Source organism: Lemur catta, chromosome 13 (genome assembly GCF_020740605.2).
Source record: "Lemur catta isolate mLemCat1 chromosome 13, mLemCat1.pri, whole genome shotgun sequence".
In the NCBI taxonomy this organism is placed as follows: domain Eukaryota; kingdom Metazoa; phylum Chordata; class Mammalia; order Primates; family Lemuridae; genus Lemur; species Lemur catta.
Genome location: NC_059140.1, coordinates 80,596,484 through 80,620,452, shown reverse-complemented (window position 1 = coordinate 80,620,452; position 23,969 = coordinate 80,596,484). Strand labels below are relative to the sequence as shown.

The window sequence follows — 23,969 nt, the reverse complement described above, 5'->3', positions numbered from 1 at the left end:
CTTATAATATACAAGACTTTATATAAACTAACTTCACAAATATTAACACATTCAATCCTCATAACAATCTTCAGTACTATTATTCACCCCATTTAGTAATCAGAAACTTAACACACAAAGAAGTAATTTGCCCAAGGTCACAGAGTTAAGTAGCAGAAGTGGGGAGCAAGTCCCTTTCTCATGCTTCTTTTTTAAAAAGTAGGGCACTGTGCATTTCACTCTATACATATTTTACCTCAATTAGGAGAAAAAATAGGAAAGAAAGAAAAAATTCTGTGCATGTAATGGGAAGTACACAAAGTTATTTATGTAGTAGTCTATACTATTTACACAAGCTGTAGTATTGTACGTATGCAGTATGACAAAAATTTGTAACTTCACTCTAATTCACATTGTAGGGCATTCTATAAGATAAAAATAACTGTGTCACCGGGCGTAATGGCTCACACCAGTAATCCTAGCACTCTGGGAGACCAAGGCGGGAGGATCACTTGAGGGCAGGAGTTGGAGACCAGCCTAAGCAAAAGCAAGACCTTGTCTCTACTAAAAATGGAAAAAATTAGCCCGCCAACTCAAAATGGAAACAAAAAATTAGCCTGGCATGGTGGCAAGTGCCTATAGTTCCAGCTACTTGGGAGGCTGAGGTAGGAGGATTGCCTGAGTCCAGGTGTTTGAGGTTGCTGTGAGCTAGGCTGACGCCATGGCACTCTAGCCTGGGCAACAAGCGAGACTCTAATTAATTAATCTGTGCCATGAAAGGCAAAATAGAACAAGATTATTCTAGATTAAAAGAGACAAACAAAGGCCAGGCATGGTGGCTCATGCCTGTAATCCTAGCACTCTGAGAGGCTGAGGAGGGAGGATCCTTTGAGGTCAGGAGTTTGAAACCAGTTTGAGCAAGAATGAGACCCCATCTCTACAAAAAAATAGAAAAATTAGCTAGGCATGGTGGCTCATGCCTGTAGTCCCAGCTACTCAGGAGGCTGGGGCAGGAGGATCACATGAGCCCAGAAGTTTGAGGCTACAGTGAGCTATGATGATGCCACTGCACTCTATCTCAAAAAAAAAAAAAAAAAGAGAGAGAGAGAGACTAATAGGGATTAATAGAGACATGACAACTAAATACAATGTATAATCTCTGGCCAAATCCTGGGTTAAACAATAACATATTGTACCTAAACATATAAGGCAAATATTAATAGACATGAAGGAAGAGAAAGACTGCAATATAAAAAGCAACCTATAAGGAGGGAAAAGGCTATAAATAACATTATTCAGACAATTAGGGATCTGAGAATATGCAATCAGAGTTATATTAGATAATATAAGTATACCAATTATATCAATAGTACTGAGATTATGCTCTTAGAAGAGACATGTTGAAGTATTTAAGGATGAAGTATCACAATGTCTGCAGCACATTCTCAAATGGTTCAAGGAAGAAAATGCATATATACATGCCAGAAATCAAGTGTGACAATGTTAACTGAGCATCTACTGGGGAAAAAAAAGGGTATGTTCATGTTCATTGTACTATTCTTTCAACTTTACTGAAAGGTTTTTACTTTTTTCAAAATAATCATTTTGGAGAAAATATATAAGTGAACTATTCCAATGTGGAATCCTACAGTCAACTCTGAAATAGCTTCTGAAACTAATCAAAATTATTAATATTTAAGAATGAGATTTTTTTTGATAATGCAAGAAATCAGACACATATACACAATGAAATTTTGTCACACATTTAAGTCTTCCCAGCTCTCCAGAGTTTAGAGGTTCCAAGTTTAAGTAGCGAAAAGGTTATGATAAACAAGCAGCTCCAGAACCTATCTAGTTGGCCAAAAGCTCTCCCGCTGACCCTGACTCCTTAAAGAAGGCTGCCCAGATGATGATGGCTGTGGCAACCAGAGCTCTCACTTCCCACTGGGTACTGTGTTCACAACTACCTCACGTAATCGTAACAGCGACCCTAGGAGGTAGGTACCAACTCCCTGTTCCATAGGTAAGACAGAATATCCCAGAGATTTTCTATCAGTTTCCCAAGGTCACATAAATAGACTGCTCTTTAAGAAACTCTTTTTTCTTTTCTTTTCTTTTTTGAGACAGTCTCACTCTTTTGCCTGGGCCAGAGTACAGTGGCATCATCACTGCTCACTGAATCCTCAAACTCCTGGGCTCAAGCAATTCTCCTGCCTCAGCCTCCCAATCAGCTGGGACTACAAGCGCACACCACTACGCCTGGCTAATTTTTCTTATTTTTTGTAGAGAATAGGTCTCACTCTTGCTCAGGATGGTCTTGAACTCCTGGCCTCAAGCAATCCTCCCACCTCGGCCTCCCAGAGTGCTAGGATTACAGGTGTGAGCCACTCTGCCTGGCCTTAAAAAACTCTTTTCTAATATTTTAGGCCTAGGGACCAACATATTTTTTTTAAAAAACCTTCCCCCACATAAACTCCTATAAACACGGAGGTCTTAAGGTTTATTTTCTTTCATTATATAAATATAAATGTGAAGGTCTTCTCAACCTCTGTTCAACAATAAGCACATATTATCATAATTGATTTCAAATTATTTTACTATGGTAAAGATCAAAACAAGGCCAGAGTGGTGGCTCACGTCTGTAATCCTAACACTCTGGGAGGCTGAAGCAGGAGGATCGCTTGAGCCCAGGAGTTGGAGGTTGCAGTGAACTATGATGACAACGCCACTGAACCCGAGCCCCAGCAAAACAGTGAGACTCTGTCTCAAAAAAATATATATATATATCAAAAAATATCATTTTTAGGCCAGGCGCGGTGGCTCACGCCTGTAATCCTAGCACTCTGGGAGGCCGAGGCGGGTGGATTGCTCAAGATCAGGAGTTCGAGACCAGCCTGAGCAAGAGCGAGACCCCGTCTCTACTAAAAATAGAAAGAAATTATCTGGCCAACTAAAATATATATAGAAAAAATTAGCCAGGCATGGTGGCGCATGCCTGTAGTCCCAGCTACCCGGAGGCTGAGGCGGTAGGATCACTTGAGCCCAGGTGTTTGAGGTTGCTGTGAGCTAGGCTGACGCCACGGCACTCACTCTAGCCTGGGCAACAAAGAGAGACTGTCTCAAAAAAAAAAAAAATCATTTTTAGTAAAATTCAACCAAAAATATACCTCTTCCACGGTTACAATCTATAATAAAAATTTTGATGTTTGTGAGTTACAGCATATGCAAAATAATGTACAAAATAATGGAACAAATACTGACATTGTCAAGACTTCTATTCACGTGTATTTACCTTTACCTTACGTACAGAGGAATCAAAAGAAAAACAGTACCGTCAGGTCTAGCAAATATGGTAAAATGGAAACAAGAAAAAGGAAAGCTAGTATCACATCCAAATGAACTCACCCCCCCAAAAAATACGTATGTATCTATATATATCAATGCATCAATCCAACATGAAGAAGACAAAGGCTTAAAAACAGGAGCAAGTCTTCCTTATTCTAAGAAAACTGGAAAAAATCAGCCATGCCTTCCTCTCTCTCACACATACACATGCACGCGTGCAACACACACACACACACACACACACACGCAACACGTATATCCACCTATCTGTAAGACACATTATCCACTAAACCTGTAACACTAATAGGCTAAGTAAACCTTGGCTTTTTTCTCTCACATATTTTTCTATATGTAAAACAGCGTTTAATGAAGAGCAGAGGTCACAAGAGTAATTATTATTAAATACTATGAACTACTAGTAGACAGTCAAAAGGAACAAATGCATGACATTATGCTCTGAATTAAAGTTTTATATACATGCTTATTGCCATTAATCACCATTCCTAAGTATAAGCATTTCTGATTACATAACACATTTTTTTCTTCCATGAATTTGGTATTGAACATCTAAAGTACTCAATTGCACAAACAGCAAATATAAAAGTGCATTGCCTATTATCAAAAGAATACTTGGTATTTGAGGAACTTTAATAAAAATGTTAAGTAGTAAATCAATTTCTTCCCAAAAGTTGTATAGTTGATAATTTTCCTCAGATTTTTTTTAAAAAAATCATTCGAGTAATAAATGTACACAATCTTCTCAAATGCTTAAACAATACAGATGTGTATAATGTAGTAAGAAAATTCACTTTTGCCCCATTCCTCAAACCTGATCCCCTCTTCAAAGGAAACTGTTTAAGAACTTGGTAATTTTTCTTATAGAACTTTTCTATGCACATTTCTATGTACATATATATGTAACATTTGGTTTGTTAACAGTACTTAATTTCTCCCCTCGACCCTGTTTTGGGATACTCATCTATGTCTTATAATACTTACCCCATTCTAAATTTAAAACATGTTGAAAGAAAGAACAACCCATACAAGCAACAAAAGAAGAACAAGTAAACATACAGGATTTTCGACTGAGTCTAAGATCAACTTTTATTTATAACCAAATTCTTCAAAACTCAACAACAAAAAAAATCCCTAATATCCAGCATAATCTTTTCAAAGAAACAAAACTTAGTATAGGTTTAAATAAAAGGTATTATTTCATTAAGCACCAAAATAACCTACAATGACGTATATATGAGTTTTTAAAATTTAAGCCTACATAAAGCTTAACCACCAATGTCTATTATTTAAAATTTTCTTTTAAAAATGCAAATTTAAAAAGCTCTAAAATGATACACATGAGCCAGCAAAATTATTTTAGCAGCACCTCCTCCATGTATACTTACTTAGGCCTTTGTAAGACATAGGTTAAAAGGAATGTTCTCAGCGACTCAATGCTACCTTTTTCCAAGAGAATCCACTCTCGGACAACTGCTTCCATTATGGCTGTGGCAGCTTGAAAAAGGACATAGTCCACTTTACTAGTTTCTGAGGAGAAAATTAAAAACTTTCTTTAAACAGTAGTTTACTTTACCCTGAACATTTTGCATTTATTAATTTTAAAACAGAACTTTTCAGACAAGGAATAAGATGATTACCTGTTCTTTTTTTTTATCCAGTGACCTTGCTCTAGCACCACAAAGAGGTTAGTTCCTCTCAGAAGACACCTCAGGCAGGTGGCAGTTAATCACCGATCACAATTTTCACAAACTTTCCTCACCTCTCTTCAACTGTTACTTCCAAAGCATGAAGAACTAAAAAATAACACAGCTTTAAAAAAAATAAAAATAAAAATATAAAGCAATCAGAAAATTTCCTGAGAGTCTCACCCTGTGCAAAACAGAAATTTGTATCTGAAAAATATCCTAAGAAACTAGTCTTTGAACATTACTATTTGTGATGAGCCATGCTGTTAAAATATTTTGGTTTTTAAGTAATTAAGTTTTCAACAGGATGATCCATCTCCAATAGCAAGTTCAGAAATGAACACAATCATGTCTAGGTTATTTTTCTCAAAATGTAAAACAAAACGAGTCACATTTACACAAGGTGAGAAGTTCTTGTGAATTTTCTGATTGCAATACTGATCAAACTGAGTAAAACCCCAAAGCTACACGTAGAAAGAACCAGCCTTAACTAGCAAGTTATAGTGTGTGAACTAAAAACTGAATTGGGGGTAAAAAAATAGAAAATTAACACACCTAAGAAAAATTTTATATTAATTTTCTATTTTTTCTTTTATTCACCAATACCACTATAGTCAGTTTCCATACAGCATTATCAACAGGGAGAACAGTCAAAATGAAGTAAAGAAAAAGTAGAAATTTTCTGAAGCACTAAAAAATAACCATCATGTGAAATCCATGCAAAGTCTACGATTAGATTCCAAATTATTTGCCAAGATCACTGGACATGAGTCTCTGAAAGCCATGAGAAATTAACTCTAGGCATAGAATGGCACCTTCAAGAATTTATCAAGAAGAGCACACTGTTTTTTCTCCTATTCAAGCTCAGGTCATTTAAAAATCCTAAAAATGGTCTTGATACAATTAGCTATAAAAATATAGGGGACATGGTGTAACCTACATAAATTCCTTTCACATTAGACTACTACATAGGCATTTTGAACATACCAAAAGTAATAAGAGGAACCAATTTGGACCTTTTTAAAAAAATTTTTTTATCATTCTATGCTATCTTAACATGAATTCTAATTGAGATAATAATCAGAATTCACAAAAATTTAGAAATCTTAAATAATTAAAATAAAGCAATAACTTCTAAAACCGTGAACCTATTATAAAAGCCATGCTTAAAGTTCTGAGACTAAATAAAAAAAGAAGAGGATTTGAAACAGAAACCAGCTACATCTATATAGGTCACTTAAGGAGATATATACTATCTCATAAAGGTAATTCAAATAATCTCTCATTATAAACCTCTTCTTGAAGAAAAGGATAGTTGTTTGCTTGTCTTTATTTTCTACTGCAATAGTAAAAAATTTAAGGACAAGAAACCCAAAATCCTTAACCATGGATTTTAAAAAGGAAGCAAAATCTGTGGGACTCTCAGAATTTTAGAAATAGAACTCTAAAGATCATCTACATTAATTCATGCATGTTACAGGAGTTGAAGAAACTGATTCCCTAAGAGATAAAGAGAGGAAATTCAAGGTCACATGTCTTGTAAATGTTCCTTGAGCAATACTAATCGGCCCGCTTTGCATATGCCACTGAAAATAAGACCAAATAACCACCTCCAATGCTCCTGAGCAAAGAGCACATTCTTGTATCTACTTGTGTTCCTATCCTAGCCTTCTTTCTGCCTTTTGTGGGGGATGGGGGGTGAGAGAGCAATTACAGAAGATGAACATTCAAAAGTTTTCAAGAGACAAAGAAGTTTCACACTCTTTTTCTTAAATACCTCTGGGTGGTATTAAATAAAGATCTCTAAATTACTACTCCCATAAGAAGCTGTGTCTAAAAATGGAAGAATCCGAAAAAAAGAAAGCCAAATTCCAAATTTAAAAGAAGGAATTTTCCTAAGCTAATAAATTACATTTTCTCATGAAAACAATTATTAGCCTCCATAAACTTAACTTATATAATATATAAGTGTGCAGGAGATGCTAGAAGGGACTCTAGAAGCCTAACAGTATGTGATTAGAACTTCACATGTACACTCATTCTTGCTCTTTGCTATAAAGATGCTTGAAACTGCAAGGTCTTCACGAAGAACTCACAATTTGTGAAAATCTGCCACTGACTAGGACACTGTCCAGATAATAAACTACTTTAGGCCACTTTAGTACTTGCTACCACAGTAACTTTCTTTAATAATAACTATATAAATAAAATTCCTTTGTATCTTGTCAGCCATCTGATACTAGCCAGAATCATGAAGGCAAACGTTAAAGTAAAATAAATAACAAGTGAGAAAAAGCACTACATTCTGATAAGAAATGAAAAGGTAAAGAAAAGGAAAGGAAAGGAAAAGGAAAAGGAAACAGAAAAGGAAAGGAAAGGAAAGGAGAAAGAAAAGAAAACACTAGTAGCCAAGCCACAGATGTATAGCTACTATAATCACTTCTCTGGCCTTAAAGATTTCTGTCCAAAGCACAGGCGATGTAAGTTCCAAAAATCTACTCTTTTGATATAATGATACCTATGCCCACCAACTAATAATGAAAAGTCTCAGGTGAAAGATGATCTATCAGTTCCCAATAATTGATAGCACTACTAAGAAAACAATTTTCCATATCCAGAGATAACCAACTTTTGGGAGGTTTCTTATTTTGTTTTGTTTTGGCTACTTCTGAGATCAGAAGTGAATGGAACCTATTCCTCTCTTAGAGAAGGTCAAAAGAATGGCAAAAAGTTAGCTCCAGAAGAGGTAAAACCAATCCCTCATGGTTCTTAGTTATCTCCTTAACAAGAACAGAACTCACAGGTCTCTCTGAAGGATGATTTGACCCTACAAAACTAGTAAATTCCTAAGTGCCACAGACTTCTGAGGTGAGAAGTCTAAAGTACTCTTCTGACAAAATGCACACACATGCAACATGCACACACAGACACATACATCACACACACACATACAAAGAGCAAAGAAAATTAAAACTAGAATGAAAATAAAAGGCTAAGAAGAGAAAGAAATGAGGGAAAATGAGCAACATATAAAACTGAAGAGGTAGAAGTAAGAAGGAAGAATTTTAAGAGGCCAGAATTTTAAGGGAAGCATCAAAGAGAAAGTCTCCCCTTTATTAGAATATATTACCCAGACATTCTATAAAAATGACATATAATCCCTAAATAAGAATGTGAAAATTCTGAATTGCGATTGACTGCCACTTGTATGAGAAGTCTTCTTAGAGGAATTTACCCTTCTGTGCTGGTGGCAACTGAGTAAGGAGTTAAAAGATTTTCTGTGAAGTTTAGATGTAAACATTAATGTAACACAGAGCTTTGCAGTACATTAATGATTATGCTTGTAATACATGCACTCCACCTTTTAAACAGTCAATGTCCCAAAACCCAAACTGATTTTAAAAGCATGTCCAGAACTAGCAATACTACTCTTTAGAAAATTTTTATCAAGAAAACAAAAGTATTCCAACAAGCTCAATCATAACAAAGCAATAGTACTTCATAAAATATAAATACTCTAAAAAGGAAAGAGTGATATAACCAAATAAACTCTAATAAAATACTTATAACATAGATCAACTATTTCCTAACTAGTATGGAATGACAACTGAATTACAATAGAAAGTCAGATGAAACACTGATGTTTGATGCCTCGTCAAAGTAATTACAGCATATGCCATGAAAACCAGACTCAAATTATTTTAGGTTTATAGTTTAACCCAATGGTTCTCTAAATCTATTAATGCTGAACAATTTCAAGGCAGTAAGGATGAGTTAATGCTCTTTTAAACTCCTTATGCTGGTGCTTAGTTTTGCTTCTTTCAATTTAACATTGAGTTAAATATCCTCACATGCATAAGATAACCTGTCTTAGTGCCAGAAACAAATTGATCCAAGTATAAAAACTGACCAATCAAATAAGTTAATTAATTAATTTAAATGGCCTCACTGAGAATTTAAAAGGTAATTGTTGAAGCTGTTCCTCTAACTCCTGAATGAGACACCCACCTTCACCACTGCTGCTAGCTCCTTGCAAACAGAGAACAACATACCATTTCAGCTGGTCTTTTTTTTTTTAAAGGTATTTAAAATTAGGTAATGTTGCCATGACATTTACCATACTTATTCACAAAGTGCTTTTACTTATGTAATTACATTTGCACCTCACAACAACTTAAGATAGCAAGTCCATTAAGCCAAATGGCATCATCAATTCCCACATGGCAGATGAAAAAGAGGCCCAGAGAGGTTAAGTGATTTACTCAAGTGGACAAGGTGGGGCAGGCACCACTGGCACCTATATATGATACTTCCTCGGCGCTCTTTCTACTACAATCGAGCAATGCTCATTCATAAGCCCTGACACGTAGAGCATTTTTCATAACTTTGTAGTTTACTTCAACCTGGAAACCAGTGTACTGGTGGGTAACAGGTAAGTCTTACTATTAAATGAAAGCATAAGAATAAAAGGTCTGATGTTTTAGTTCCTAATACTCAACTAATCAATTTTATGGTGGTGAATGATTCAAATAGCCTTATGGAGCCTTAATGTGGGTTATAAAAGATGGCTCCAACTAAGAAAAACAGCCAACAGTAATCAAGCTATAAAATAACAACAACCAATGAAATCTCTTACTAATATTGAAAAAATATCTAAGAGGCAAAGGGCAACATCATATTTAACTTTTAGAAAATGCCATCTTTGGACAAGAGAGCTATATTTCTTGATTGTTTTAGAAAAGATCGTTTCCATACATGTGTCGGATAAAAGGTATTCATAAAACATATTTTACAACAGTAAAAATCAGTGCTTTATTTTAGTATATACAGTGATAACCTACCCAGAAATGACTAATATTCCCTAAGAAAGCCGAGTACAAGCTAAATTTTTTTTTAAATGCACTATGGAAAAAACAACTAAAAGAAAGAAAATGTAGAAACTTTCAAAAACAACCTTAATTTTAAAACTAACACTGGGATAAGAGATATTATAGTACATTTCCTACATTAAATGACATTTGAAGACAGCTGAAAAAACATTGAATTTTTTCCCCCACCATTAACAGCCTTCATGTTATGGTCAATAACAAAACAAATTATTGAACATTATATCTAGGAGGGGAAATCAAAGTAAAAACAAAGTTTCCTGTCTGTAATATCTTTAAAGCCACTGCAGTAGAATGTTTATTAATGAAAAATTTCAGCTGTATGGATCTGCTTACTTTTAAAGGAATTTAAAATAGCAAAGGTTCAAGACAGAAACACCAAATCTGATTATCCCAAAATATTTTTAAAGTGAATACTTACCCAAAATATGCTTACAAACTGCAAATGGTGATTTTGATTTCCTAAACGATAAGAATATGTGCTCTGCATGCTGGCGTTGTTCATTATTGACCATGGAAGGTGGTGCCTTGAGAGTTAAAAACAAAAACAGTATACTTATTTAATGAGAAAGCTTGAGTAACAACAATCCTTTTACCCACAAGAGGAGAAAATAATTTCACTTTTGGGGCGTATTGGGGAAAAATTCTTGATTTTTTAAAGGAACTACTGTACAAAACTTGAAACTAAATATTTAAAATATAGTTCCAGGAAAAAGATCAGAATCCTTTAAAGTTCCTTGCATTTTAGAAAAAGAGATCCTTATCTAACACTTTTTGTATTTTTTAAAACATAGCTAACTTATCATCACCTTTTATTTTAAGATATACTACTCAGTTTAACTTAACCTAGTTCAAATAATTCCTAAATTCTTCAGTACTAGTGAAATTGAATCTAAGTTACTAAAAGCCAGTTTGTAAAAGCAATCTTTTAAGATAAAGGATCAAATAATTCTGCCTCAAGTTTTCTAAAATCACCATTTAACCATAAAAATTAGGTAACAGTTAAAGGGTTTAGAATTTATAGAACTCCTCTCTGAATAATAAATTAATCAGTCATAAGAGCCATAATTCCATCTTAACAAAAACAACTTCTAAAGTCTGCCCAGGTTTCTTCAACTCCATTTCGGTATAACAATCTTTGTCCTAAAGATCATACTCTTTGGAACCAGATCCACCTAAAATATATTAATATATTACTGTTATATGGTTTGGTTATCTTTTGACCTATTAAGACCTACAAATCCTTAATTTGGGAAAGGAGGGTGGGAGTGGATGGTGGGAAAATAAACCTTTATTATTCAAACCAATATAAAGAGAGCAAATCATAATTTCAACTATATCAAAGAACCTGGAAAATGAAAAATGCTGTAAACAAGTTCAATATTCATTATAAATTATATCCATTATGCAACATTAGTCACTCTAATTTCAGTCAAAATAATAAGAAAAAGATTTACACCCAAGAAAAACTAACTCCTGTGAAACTATGGCTTAAGAGAATTCCTAGCTAAAGTTAGGTCAGACTACAGTTCCTAATGATATAGCACCCTCTACAGTTCTCTAGATAAAACTGAAAATATTTCCATTAAAGAATTGTGTTGGCCAGGCACGGTGGCTCCCGCCTGTAATCCTAGCACTCTGGGAGGCTGAGGCAGGTGGATCGTTTGAGCTCAGGAGTTTGAGACCAGCCTGAGCAAGAGCGGGACCCCGTCTCTACTAAAAAAAAATAGAAAGAAATTAGCCAGGCAACTAAAAAATATATAGAAAAAATTAGCTGGGCACGGTGGCGCATGCCTGTGGTCCCAGCTACTCGGGAGGCTGAGGCAGGAGAATTGCTTGAGTTCAGGAGTTTAAGGGTGCTGTGAGCTAGGCTGATGCCATGGCACTCTAGCCCAGGTGACAGAGTGAGACTCTGTCTCAAAAAAAAAAAAAAAAAAAAGTCTGTAGTATACTAATATAGTACTAGACAGAGATAAATGAATGCTTACATCAGAAATTAAGATGGTAAAATAAATGAGCAAAGCATCCAACCTAAGAACTTAGTGACAGCAGAATCTACTCAAAGAAAATGGCATGAAAGAAATAATAAAGAGCAGAATTGTCTAAATAAATTATTAATAAATACACACTAGAGATAAAAAAGCCAAAGCTGCTTCTCTGGAATGACTAATAAAATGGATAAACTTTTGCAAGATTAATCAAGGGAGGGAAGTAGGGGAGGAAGAACACAAATATGTAAATAAGAATTGAAAGAAGAAGCAACTACAGATGCCTCAGAAAATAAAAAGATAGGAAAAGGATAGCAAAGAAATTTATGATGATAAAAATAGCTAATAATTACAATCCTAAACAGATTTGCTCAAGAGACTATAAAAGTGGGAACACTCTTCAAGCCACTTTAGGAGGTTCACAAATCATCAAAAATATGCCAACACCAAAACCAGATGAGGAAAGTGGAGGAAAAGAAACTTATAAGTCAATCTTACTTGTGAACACAGATGAAAAAAATCTTAAGATATTTCAAATAAGTGAGGCGATATGTTCATTAGCTTGATTTAATCATTCCACATTATATATGTATATTAAAACATTACTTTGTACCCTAGAAATGCATACAAATGATTTGTCAATTGAAAACGTTAATAATAAAGATATATTTCATAAGCCAAATCCAGCAATGGACTTATTAAATAAAGATAATAATGTACACTGTGACAAAGTTGGGTTAATGTTAGAAAATCATCTAATATCTTACTACATTAACACATTAAAGGAGAGAGATCATGTTATCATAAAAAATGCAGAAACATGTTTAATAAATTAAGATACTAAACTAAACTTTTGGCAAAGTAGGAACAAATGGAAACTTCCCTAACCTGATAAAAAAGAATTTATAAAAAACCTATAGCAAACATCATACTAATGTTGATACAGTAAAGTCATTCCCTTAACTGTCAGTATATCAGGGCCCACTTGACTCAATTTTTTTTAATTTTTAAAGTTGTTGGTTTTTTTGTTTTTGGCAGTTCTAACTATCTGTATTTTTCTAACTATCTGATATTTTTATTAAGCATTACAGCATGTAATGAATGACTTTCACTTCTTCTTAGAGGTCTTCCAAAGAATAAAGAGAAAATAAAAATTTTTCTAAATAAAATTTTAAAATATTTTATTTTTTACTTAAAAAATAAAACTCTTATCTTAAAGTTTCCTTATGGGTCCACTGGACCCTTTCATAAACCTAATATATACAACAGGACTTTAGTGATTTTATTTTTTCTATATCTTGAAATATATTGCTATTTCATCATCCTAGGAATTATTTCATTGGACTCCTCAATTATTCCCAACTATGCTAAGACTAAAATAATAAGAAAATGGGATTGATGACATCACTAGAAGAGGGAAGCAATAACTAAATAAATCAACTCTATTACATTACCTTCAATTTTTTTTACTACATTGCCCAAAGTATACCATGATCTTTCAAGAAGGTATAAAAAGAAACCTGGAGACACCATCTTTGTGGTCTTTTTAAAAAGTTTCATTGAATAGTGTTAAGAATTAGGAATTTTTCACTTCCCACCAATAATGACAATAGAGAAGAAACTGACAACGGAAAATGTTTCATAATTATGAGGCAAATCAGAAGACGAATGCAAAAGACACTCCCTGTGCTGTCCAATGCAGTAGCCACTAGCCACATGAGGCTATTTAAATTTAAATTAATTAGAACTAAATTAAAATTTTAGTTCATCAGATGTACTAGCCACATTTCAAGCACTTCACATGGCTAGTAACTACCACATTGGACAACACAGATGTAGAACATACCTGCAGAAAGTTCTTAGGGACAGAGCTGCTCTAGGTTCTATGAGTGACAGTAAAATTGATCATGTAAGTGTATTCTCAGACCTTCAGTCTTCAGATGATGGTATCTTAGATCAGTGGTTCTTCATTCAGGTAATTTTGCCCCCAAGGGGACACCTGGCAGTATCTGGAAACATTTTTGGTTGCCACAACTGGGGAGTGCAACTGGCAACTAGTGGATAGAAGGTAGGGATGCTGCTAAACATCCTACAATGCACAGCCCAGCCCTCAACAACAAAGAATTACCCAGCCTCAAATGCCAGTAGTGACAAGGTTGAGAAATCCTGCCCTACATAAATTTTCTCAAATTCAGGAATCCATGAGTGAACATTACACTTCCAAGGACAAAAAGGAAATACAGTATCCTCATTCAGAGACATTACATAAGAATTACTTAAATACCCAATATTTTATGACAAGAATCTGAACCAACCTGTTTTGCTAAAAGGATATGTGACAATATTCTTTCATCTTTTATGATATCTGTGTAAAAAAAATTACTTGATACAGTTCTTAAGTGGTCAAATGCTAAAAGTAGGTGTATATAAAGGTGATGAAAAAGTTCATTGTTTTCATCATTCTAATTTTAGATTAATTTATAAATCTAAAAATGAAAATTATTTATAATTATGAAACAAAGAATATATCCATCCTCTCTTCATCAATATTGTGTGCCATCAATGTTTTCAAAAGTATTGTTTTGATGTTGCTAGAGCAAGGAAAAGAACCAGAAGTAACAAGAAGATAGAACCTGTTAAAGATGCATTTAATATCTACAATCAGTATTGCACTTTGACGATGGGAATGCAACACCCAGAAGTAATATGCCAGAATCTACGAGAAATGTTTGAAATGCCGAATAAGTATTTACAAATCAGAAGATGAAACAAAGAGGCATATAGCCACACTCCAGACTTGTGCTGTCCGATACAGTAGCCATTACCGCCAAGTGGCTCCACAGACACATGTAGCTAGTGGCTAACCTATTGGAGAGAGTAGATATAGAACATTCCCATGAGTGCAAACAGTTCTATCAGATAGCACTTGTAGAAAAAATCTAATTAACTCAACAAATATTTACAGAGTGCTTACTATAAGGTTATTTTGATTTATGTGTTTTGACGCAATATTAGTTGATATTTTAAAGTACAAAATAAGAACATTTATAAAGCATTTACTATATGCCAGGCACTACACTAAACGCCTTCCTTTTAGTATAAATTAAATCATTTAATCTTCACATTAACCCCCTGAGGTAGTTTAGAATTATTATTTTATTTATTTTATTTTATTAGAGACAGAGGCTCGTTATGTTGCCCCGTCTGAAGTCGAGCTCCTGGGCTCAAGCAATTCTGCAGCCTCAGCCCCCAGAGTTGCTGGGGCTGCAGGTGTGGGCCACCATGCCCAGCTCATTCCCCTATTTAGAAATGAAGAAACAGTCACAGGAAGGTTACATGACTTGCCAAATGTCACACAGCTAGTCACTGGTGGAGCCAAGAAGAGTCAAGACAGTCCAGATTCTCTGTTATATTACCTTTCAATTCCTAAAGTTTTCATATTTTTTCCGTGTGTGTACTAATATAGCACGAGGGTGATTTTTTTCTAAAATCTCACCTGATTAGGTCATTATCTTACTATTGATTTGTTTTCTAATTAGTTCTCTAATCGCTGCCACAAAGCCACAAAATATAGACCAGCTTTCTAAAATTATTAATCTTATTCCAAGTTTGGGGGCAAATAATTTTATATTAAAACATGGATATATTATGGATTAGAATGAAATTTCTATAAATTTTTATGATAAAAGTTGAGAAAAGAAATTTTGAACTTATACAAGCTGTTTTGGGGGCACTCCTCAGCTCCCCTCAAATACAAAGTCACCCTCCTTCACCAGGAAAGTTTCTGTGGCATTTTAAAAAATTAGGAAGATTAATATATTCCCTTCTATTATGGTCTTGTTCAAAATCTTATCTCTTTGCTGTACAACTTCGACAGGCTAACTGGTCTTCCTACCTCATGTGTTACCTCTCTCAGATGAGATTTTTCACACTGCTACCACTCAAACATGGAAACCACAAATCTGACAAGTTGTAGACTGCATGAATTCAAGGAAATTATTAGGGTAAATAAGATCTCAAGATAGGCTGGGCACAGTGGCTCACCCCTGTAATCCTAGCGCTCTGGGAGGCTGAGGCGGGTGGATAGTTTCAGCTCAGGAGTTTGAGGTTGCTGTGAGCTAGGCTGAGGCCACAGCACTGTAGCCCAGGCAACAGAGTAAGACTCTGTCTCAAAAAAAAAAAAAAAAAAAACGACCAGCCTGAGCAAGAGCAGGACCCCATCTCTACCAAAAATAGAAAAATTAGCCGGGCATGGTGGCATATTCCTGTAGTCCCAGCTACATGGGAGGCTGAGGCAGGAGGATCTCTTGAGCCCAGGAGTTTGAGGTTGCAGTGAGCTATGATGACGCCACAGCACTCTAACCTGGGTGACAGAGGGAGACCCTGTCTCAAAAAAATTTAAAAAATTTTAAGAAGACCTTAAGATAACCCAGCTCCAGCTATTTCCCAGAGCTCATTTCACACTACTCCCTTCCTCACCTACTCACTCATTTTTTTCATTCAACAGATATTACTGAGCAACTACTATGTGTCAAGCCCTGTGCTACATGCTAGATACACACAATCAAGCAAAAGCAAACAAAGTTCCTAAAGTATTATAATATATATTAGGGCCTAGTAAGGGGGACCAACATTCATTAATCAATCACACAAATGAACATAGGATTCTAAACGTAATAGGTGTTATAAAAAATCTACAGTTATCTGAGCACAGGACTGGTGAATTTCACCTTGTTCAGGTAGGCTAAGGAAGGCTTTCCTGAGAAAGTGACTGCTAAAAGCCCTGCAGGATGAGGTGAAAGTGAAAAAGAGCTTTCCAAGCAGAAGGAAGAGTACATGAAAGGCCCTGTGGCAGGACAGAGGACAGGAGGAAGAAAAATTGAAAGAAAGCTGGTGTGGCTGATGCAGAGAAAAAGCAACGGGAGAAAAGTTTCAAGAAGCTGGAAAGGTAATAACTTATCCAAAGCCTCACAAGGAGCAAGCAGTAATAAAACCTCAGTTCACACCTGGGTAACCTGTCTCTGGACCCCACCACTATGCCATCTGTTTGTATATTTCAGTCCACAAATGACTATCAAATGCCCACGATGTGCCAGGCAATGTGCTAGATGCTATGGACACAAATGTTGAGGCTTTTTCTGACAAACACCTACAGTGAGATTTGTAGAACTGAACGTAACCAGGCGAAGGTGGGAGCAGGGTTCCATGCCATCAGAATGCATACCTCTAAGGTTCTGAAAGGAGGCAGCAGACCAAGTATGACAGACTGAAGAAAGCCAGATATACTGGAGCCCAAGGTCAGTTTCATGGCTATGCAACCTGTGTAGTCACATACGGGCCCTACTCTCAAAAGGGCCCCACGCTTAATGTGATGTTTTGCTGTCACCGACCTGGAATTCGTAAGAATTTTATCTTTGGATTTGTTTTAAGTGAAGCCCATCAGACAATGGAGCATACGCATGAGTAGTGAAGACAGGCTGGTGGCCAGGTGCACACATGCTTCAGGGCAATCTGGGGCACCACAGGCCACCCCAGGTGGCTGGGATGGGACCTGGGCCCAGATTGGCAGAAGCAAAGGGAGAAAGTGTTCCATATGGGGATGGTGCTGGGACCCACAGTGGGAGGCCTGCTTGCCTGTCCATCCGCAGAGCCTGTCACTGAGGCACCTGCACAAATATAACTCTCCTGGCCTGAGCATCACAGGAGAAACTGCCACAAGCAGGCAGTGAACTTTTTCACTGAATTACAGAACAAAAGTGTATACATGGACACTGCAATAACGGACTTTAGGGAGTTATTTGAATTCTTCAAAGAGTTTACAATCTCTGGTTTTGAAAACTGCTACTACAGGCTTAGAAATAGAAATCAGGTTTAAAGATCATCACATTCAACAGAAAAGAATGCTATTTTAATACAAAGCTTTGGATGAACCAATTATTAACAAGAAAGACAATTTTTAAATACTTTTTTCCTTATAATTAAAGATACAGCAGCAAGAGGAATAAACTGGAATTTGTAAGTATATACAAATCATGAAGCTACTTTTGGATTCTTTTTGTTCGTATGTTTGTTTATCTGTTTAGAGATGGGGTCTTCCGCCGTCACCCAGCCTGGAGCGCAATAGTGCAAACACAGCTCACTGTAGCCTTGAATTTCTGTGCTCAAGCAATTCTACTGCCTTAGTCTCCTGAGTAGCTGAAACTACAGGCATATGCCACCATGCCTGGCTAATTTTCCTCTTTTTTTTAGAGATGGCATCTGGCTATGTTGCCCAGGCTGGTCTCAAACTCTTGGCCTCAAGTGATCCTCCTGCCTCAGCCTCCCAAGTAGGTGGGACTACAGGCACACACCACCATGGCTGGCTCCTACTTTTGGTTTCTAATATGACCTCTACAAGTAACAAGAATTGTCAGAGGAAACATTAAAATATTACATAAATTTACATCTAGGCCAGGCATGGTGGCTCACGCCTGTAATCCTAGCACTCTGGGAGGCCAAGATGGATTGCTTGAGGTCCAGAGTTTGACACCAGCCTGAGCAAGAGCAAGATGCCGTCTCTGCAAAAAATAGAAAAAATTAGCCGGGCACAGTGGCACATGCCTGTAGTCCCAGCTACTCAGGAGGCTGAGGCAGGAGGATTGCTTGAGCCCAGGAGTTTGAGGTTGCTGTGAGCTAGGCTGACGCCATAGCACTCCAGCCCGGAAAACAGAGAGAAACTGTCTCAAAAAAAAAAAAAAAAAAAATTACATCTAAAATTAAATTCAAATTTATAATGAAATTGATTTGGATGAAAAGTCAAATCTTTTTAGAAAAATGTTCTGCAAGAATCATCAGCTCTAAATGTATAAAATTTATATTTTAAAATAATCAAAAATTTATCACAGTGTTTTCACAACCTATAAAATATAACAACTCTAGTAATAGTTGCACCAGCAGAAAGATCCTTCTCAAAAGCTAAAATTATTAAAAATTATCAGCCCAATCTTGCATCTGGCAAGAGCAACTGATGTCACTTCCAATTATACTGACTAAAATAAACTTGCTACAAGTAAAAAATGTTGATGACCTAATAAATGACCTATAGCAATAGATGACCTATAGAAAAGCCAGAAATACTGTATGACCAGTCAACACATAAAATATTATTGTATCATACAAAATTGAGACCAAAAATATTTTCATAACTTATAAATTTGTTGTTATTCATAAATCACCATTACCCTTACTATGCTTTATAAGTAATACAATATTTTTGAAGAAAAATGCTTTATATTTTATAATTTTTAATGGCACTTTTTTTTCTGCTTTTTGAACAAGGGGCTTCACATTTTCATTTTCACTGGGCCCTGCAAATTATGTAGTAAGCCCTGGCTGGAAAACAAAGACAGTGGGTAGGAACAGCCTCACAGCTGGGATATGAGACAGAGGTCAAACAAGCCTGGTGCCCTTTCAGACCTACTAAGAAAGCCATTTAAGATGAGGGAACGCAACAAAGCACAGCCTACTAGATCAGAACCTTAATAGGTAAAGCAAAGGCATGTACAGTTTTAAAAAATCACCATAAAATTGATTATCCATGTACTAAATTTTGAAAGTCCCTACTCTAAAATATTCTGTCACTTTATAGTGGACCCAATTTTTCCTACAATTACAAATGAATAAAGAGTAAATCCCACTCTCTTCTCCAGAATAAAGTTTATTAGTTTTTTATTAGCTCTTTCTTACTCAAAAGTCATTTTTCCTTTTATTTGTTAACAAGGTTATGCTTAGCTAGCAATGATTAAATCTGAGGAAATAGAATGATCTGATTTATAAATGTAAAACCACAAATCTTGGCAGGGCACAGTGGCTCACACCTGTAATCCTTGCACCCTGGGAGGCTGAGGCAGGAGGATCGCTTGAGGTCAGGAGTTCAAGACCAGCCTGGGCAACAGGAGACCTCATCTCTACAAAAAATAAAAAAATTAGCCGGGTGTGGTGGTTAGCACATCTAGTCCCAGCTACGTGGGAGGCTGAGGGAGGAGGATCACTTAAGTGCAGGAGTTTGAGGTTGCTGTGAGCTAGGCTGACGCCCTGGCACTCTAGCCTACCCAACAGAGACTCTGTCTCAAGAAAAAAAACAAAAAAACACAGTTGAAATAAAGATGCTCACTCAATATAATGGATCTTTCCAATAAGAAAAGTAAATTGTTTTAATTAAAAATTTTATGATATGTTCATTGGTTATTAAAAAATAAAAGCAGTATATCTTATATATAGGAGGGGCTCAGGAAATATCTACACTTAAAAAAAAAATGAATGCTCAAATATTCCCCAAACACACTGTATTTCCCCAAACAGTATTCTCTCAGGCATTAATACAAATATAGCCCTCCACCTGGGATATCCCTTATGCAACTGGAAAACTCCAATTCAGCCTTCATGACTCAGTTTAAGAGTGACTTATTCCAAGAAGCCCTTTCTAGGTCCCCACATCAGTTGGAGATAGATGTTTGTCCTCTATACTCTCATAGAACATTAGCACACACTTCTGTTATAACATTACCAACGAACCAACAATGGCTAATATTTTTGGCTTCTCCCTCATTAGACTATGTGCTCCCTGAAAAGGTCTTTCTCCTGTCTCCTCAGTATACATAGCACAGTGCATAACCTATACATACTGAAGAAATGTTCTAAAATAAATGAATGGCCAGAGGTTGAATTCCAGATCCAATCTATCTACACAATCACAGGCAAATCATTCACCATCTCCGAATATAGGATTTTCTCATTTATACGGTTTAAGAGGCTGGGTGTGGTGGCTCATGCCTGTTATCCAGCACTCTGGGAGGCCGAGGCAAGGCGGGTGGATCATTTGAGCTCAGGAGTTTGAAACCAGCCTGAGCAAGAGCGAGACCCTGTCTCTATTAAAAAAAAAAAAAAAAAGAAAGAAAGAAATTAGCTAGACAACTAAAAATATATATATAAAAAATTAGCCGGGCATGGTGGTGCATGCCTGTAGTCCCAGCTACTCGGGAGGCTGAGGCAGGAGGATCACTTGAGCCCAGGAGTTTGAGGTTGCTGTGAACTAGGCTGACGCCACAGCACTCTACCCTAGGCAACAAAGTGAGACTCGTGGTCTCAAAAAAAAAAAAAGGTTTAAGAATATCTTATCATTTTATTTTACAGGACTGTTGTAAGAATCAAATAAGCATTTTTGTATAGCGCTACAAGTTTGCACATACTTTCAAGGATATTAACCAAACTCCACTACAATAAAATCTATGAAAACCAGTCATGAATCCCTTTCATTAAAGTTGGATTTAGACCTACTAAATCCATTCTGGTTTTAAAACAAATATATGAAATTACTTTTCTATAATGTATTACTATCAGTTAACATATGGGCACCATCTTACATTATCACTGCACACAATCACTACGGACAATCCAAAACAACCTAATAGAAACAGGGGAATAAAACCAAGGAAATGCAACACCATAAATAAATAAAACATTCTTTGGGTTTATGGTTCAAATGAATGCAGTATTAATACTATAAGAACAGTAAACTTTTCAATAATCGTGTCTCCAAAATCAAAACACCTCCTACATTTTAGTATATGGGAGGATGTGCATAGGTTATATGCAAATACCATGCCATTGTATATAAGAGACAAGCATCTGCACATATTGGTATCTGCAGGTGTAGGGGGAGGGTCAGGAAACTAATCCCTCACAGATGCCAAGGGATGACTGTACTACTTTATTTGGTAGCTTATCTGATAACCTAAATAGGACTGAATATAGATGTACCACATTTAGAAGTTTTCCACTAAGTAATAAAATGTAATATTTATGGTATTATGTTAACTTTAAGAAGCAAATGGTAGAGTAAAAAGTTATAAAAAAAAAAAAAAGTAAAAGTTCTGAAATGAGAGTCTGGTAATTTAGGTAATTCTGGATCAGTTATATCACTGATTTGCTCTGTGACCTACCTTGGGCAAGTCACTTTTACCTCTTTGAACCTATTTCCCCATCTGCAGAATGGAAGGGAGAATGCTTAGACTAAGCTCTTACTTTTCAGGGTCTCTAGTCCCTGATAGAAGATGATAGAAGCTAAATATCCCATTAGCAAAAATGTATGTGTGCACCCAAAAATATGATATAATTTCCTCCTGATATCCATCCTAGCCTCTGTCAGTTAAGACCTCTGTACTAAAAGATCTCTTAAGATTGTCCTGTGCACTAAAATATGCTGATTTTCATAAAAGAATTATATGGATTACCTAATTAAAAAATTAAGCAAAAATAACTAAAAAATACATTACTAATTATACTTTGAATCTCAAAACATATTAACATTTGAACACTGTTAAACATATTAGCAATTAAAATACAGCAATTTTCTATAAAGAAGGTTTCCTCAGACCCACAGATTTATTTATCCATGCTAATACTTTTTAATCCTTAATAATTGAAGGAGCATCAACAATTTTAACTATCCCCAAATGGATTAATCTACCTCTGTTCTGGTCCCACTATCCTCTATGTTAAGAACCAGACTGGTAACAGACAAAATTGACAAACAAATTTACTTCCCATGTAAATTTGGATAGATTACTTGGCATCTACATGTTTGAATTCCTTAGTCTATAAAACAAAAATGAAGGCAATAACAATTACCTCACAGAGTTACTGAGGATTAAATACGCTAATATATGTAAAGTTGTTGGCACAGTTCCTTGAACATAGGAAACACTCAACAACTGCTAGCTATTATTAATAATAAATTGGAATACAGTGCTCATACTGAGAAATAATGCAGTAACTGCTACTCTTACACATCTTTGGTATACATTTTTGAATAGTAAGTGGAAATTTCCAAAAAGTAATTTCCTACTTTTAATAACATAACATTTTTTGAAACACTACTCTCCTCTGAAAATATATAAAGCATGGAAACAGATTATCTATATGACATATAAGAGAGATGGTGGGTGGCTCACGCCTGTAATCCTAGCACTCTGGGAGGCCGAGGCGGGTGGATCGCTCAAGGTCAGGAGTTCGAGACCAGCCTGAGCAAGAGCGAGACCCCATCTCTACTAAAAATAGAAAGAAATTATCTGGCTAACTAGAATATATATAGAAAAAATTAGCCAGGCATGGTGGCGCATGCCTGTAGTCCCAGCTACTTGGGAGGCTGAGGCAGTAGGATCGCTTAAGCCCAGGAGTTTGAGGTTGCTGTGAACTAGGCTGACGCCAGGGCACTCACTCTAGCCCGGGCAACACAGCGACACTCTGTCTCAAAAAAAAAAAAAAAAAAAAGAGAGAGAGATGGTGGAGTAGAGTGGAAAGACCTCCAGCTTTAGAGCCAAAGAGAAGAGTTAAAAACCTAACTCGGCCACTTAGTAATTATGTAACCCAGGTCACTTAAACTCTTCCTCAACCTTGTAAAGCTGCTGCAAGGATTAATAAAATACTTAAAGTATGTAAAGCATCAAGCCCAATATCTGGCACTCAATAAACAGTACATAAATAAACCGTATTATTATTCTTCTCACCTATCCCCTTATAGGTGATAAAACTAGCTTTGCCCGGGGAAGAGGGAATGCACTGGCAAGCACAAATACTTCATTTATATCACGCCAATGATGAAGGACACTAATTTTATCTGATCAATGTGAGAACTAAGGCAGCGATTTTTGGGTCACATACTTTTTGAAGAATCTAATGAAAACGTGGCCCCTAGCTCCTAGGAAAATTTCAAGGATTTCAGAAAACGGTGTATATCAGGGATTTTTAAGAACCTTGTATTAACGGGGATACTAGCAAGTTATTTCTGGACTTGCTTAAGAATTTGAAAAAGTTATTCGTCAGTTTTGTGACAAAACGATACATTAACTTCACTCATAAACAAAGCAAATATGAATAAACTCTGCTTTTATTAGACTGTGATTTTTAAATAAGTTAAAATATCTGGTGTTGTGCGAAAACAAAACCTGATTAACAGAACTACAAACTATGCTAGAATTAATGCAAATACTCTTAAATGTGATGCTCGAACACACTTACACCAAACCAAA

General features: G+C 35.9%; 1 protein-coding gene across 4 annotated transcripts in view; it reads right to left on the bottom strand.

Annotated features, from left to right (window-relative positions):
• The window catches only part of XPO4 (exportin 4), a 98,611-nt gene that overhangs the window by 73,582 nt on the left and 1,060 nt on the right, over positions 1–23,969 (bottom strand). For 2 of the 4 annotated variants that reach the window (XM_045567675.1, XM_045567672.1), the window contains exons 2-3: positions 10,335–10,440; positions 4,728–4,869 (exon numbers count right to left, since the gene is read on the bottom strand). In XM_045567675.1, coding sequence (XP_045423631.1) covers positions 4,728–4,869; positions 10,335–10,440 — 248 coding nt within the window. Of the gene's footprint in view, positions 1–4,727; positions 4,870–4,979; positions 5,136–10,334; positions 10,441–19,757; positions 19,778–23,969 lie in introns of those variants that run through there. The other 2 variants (XM_045567673.1, XM_045567674.1) reach the window with 2 other exon arrangements.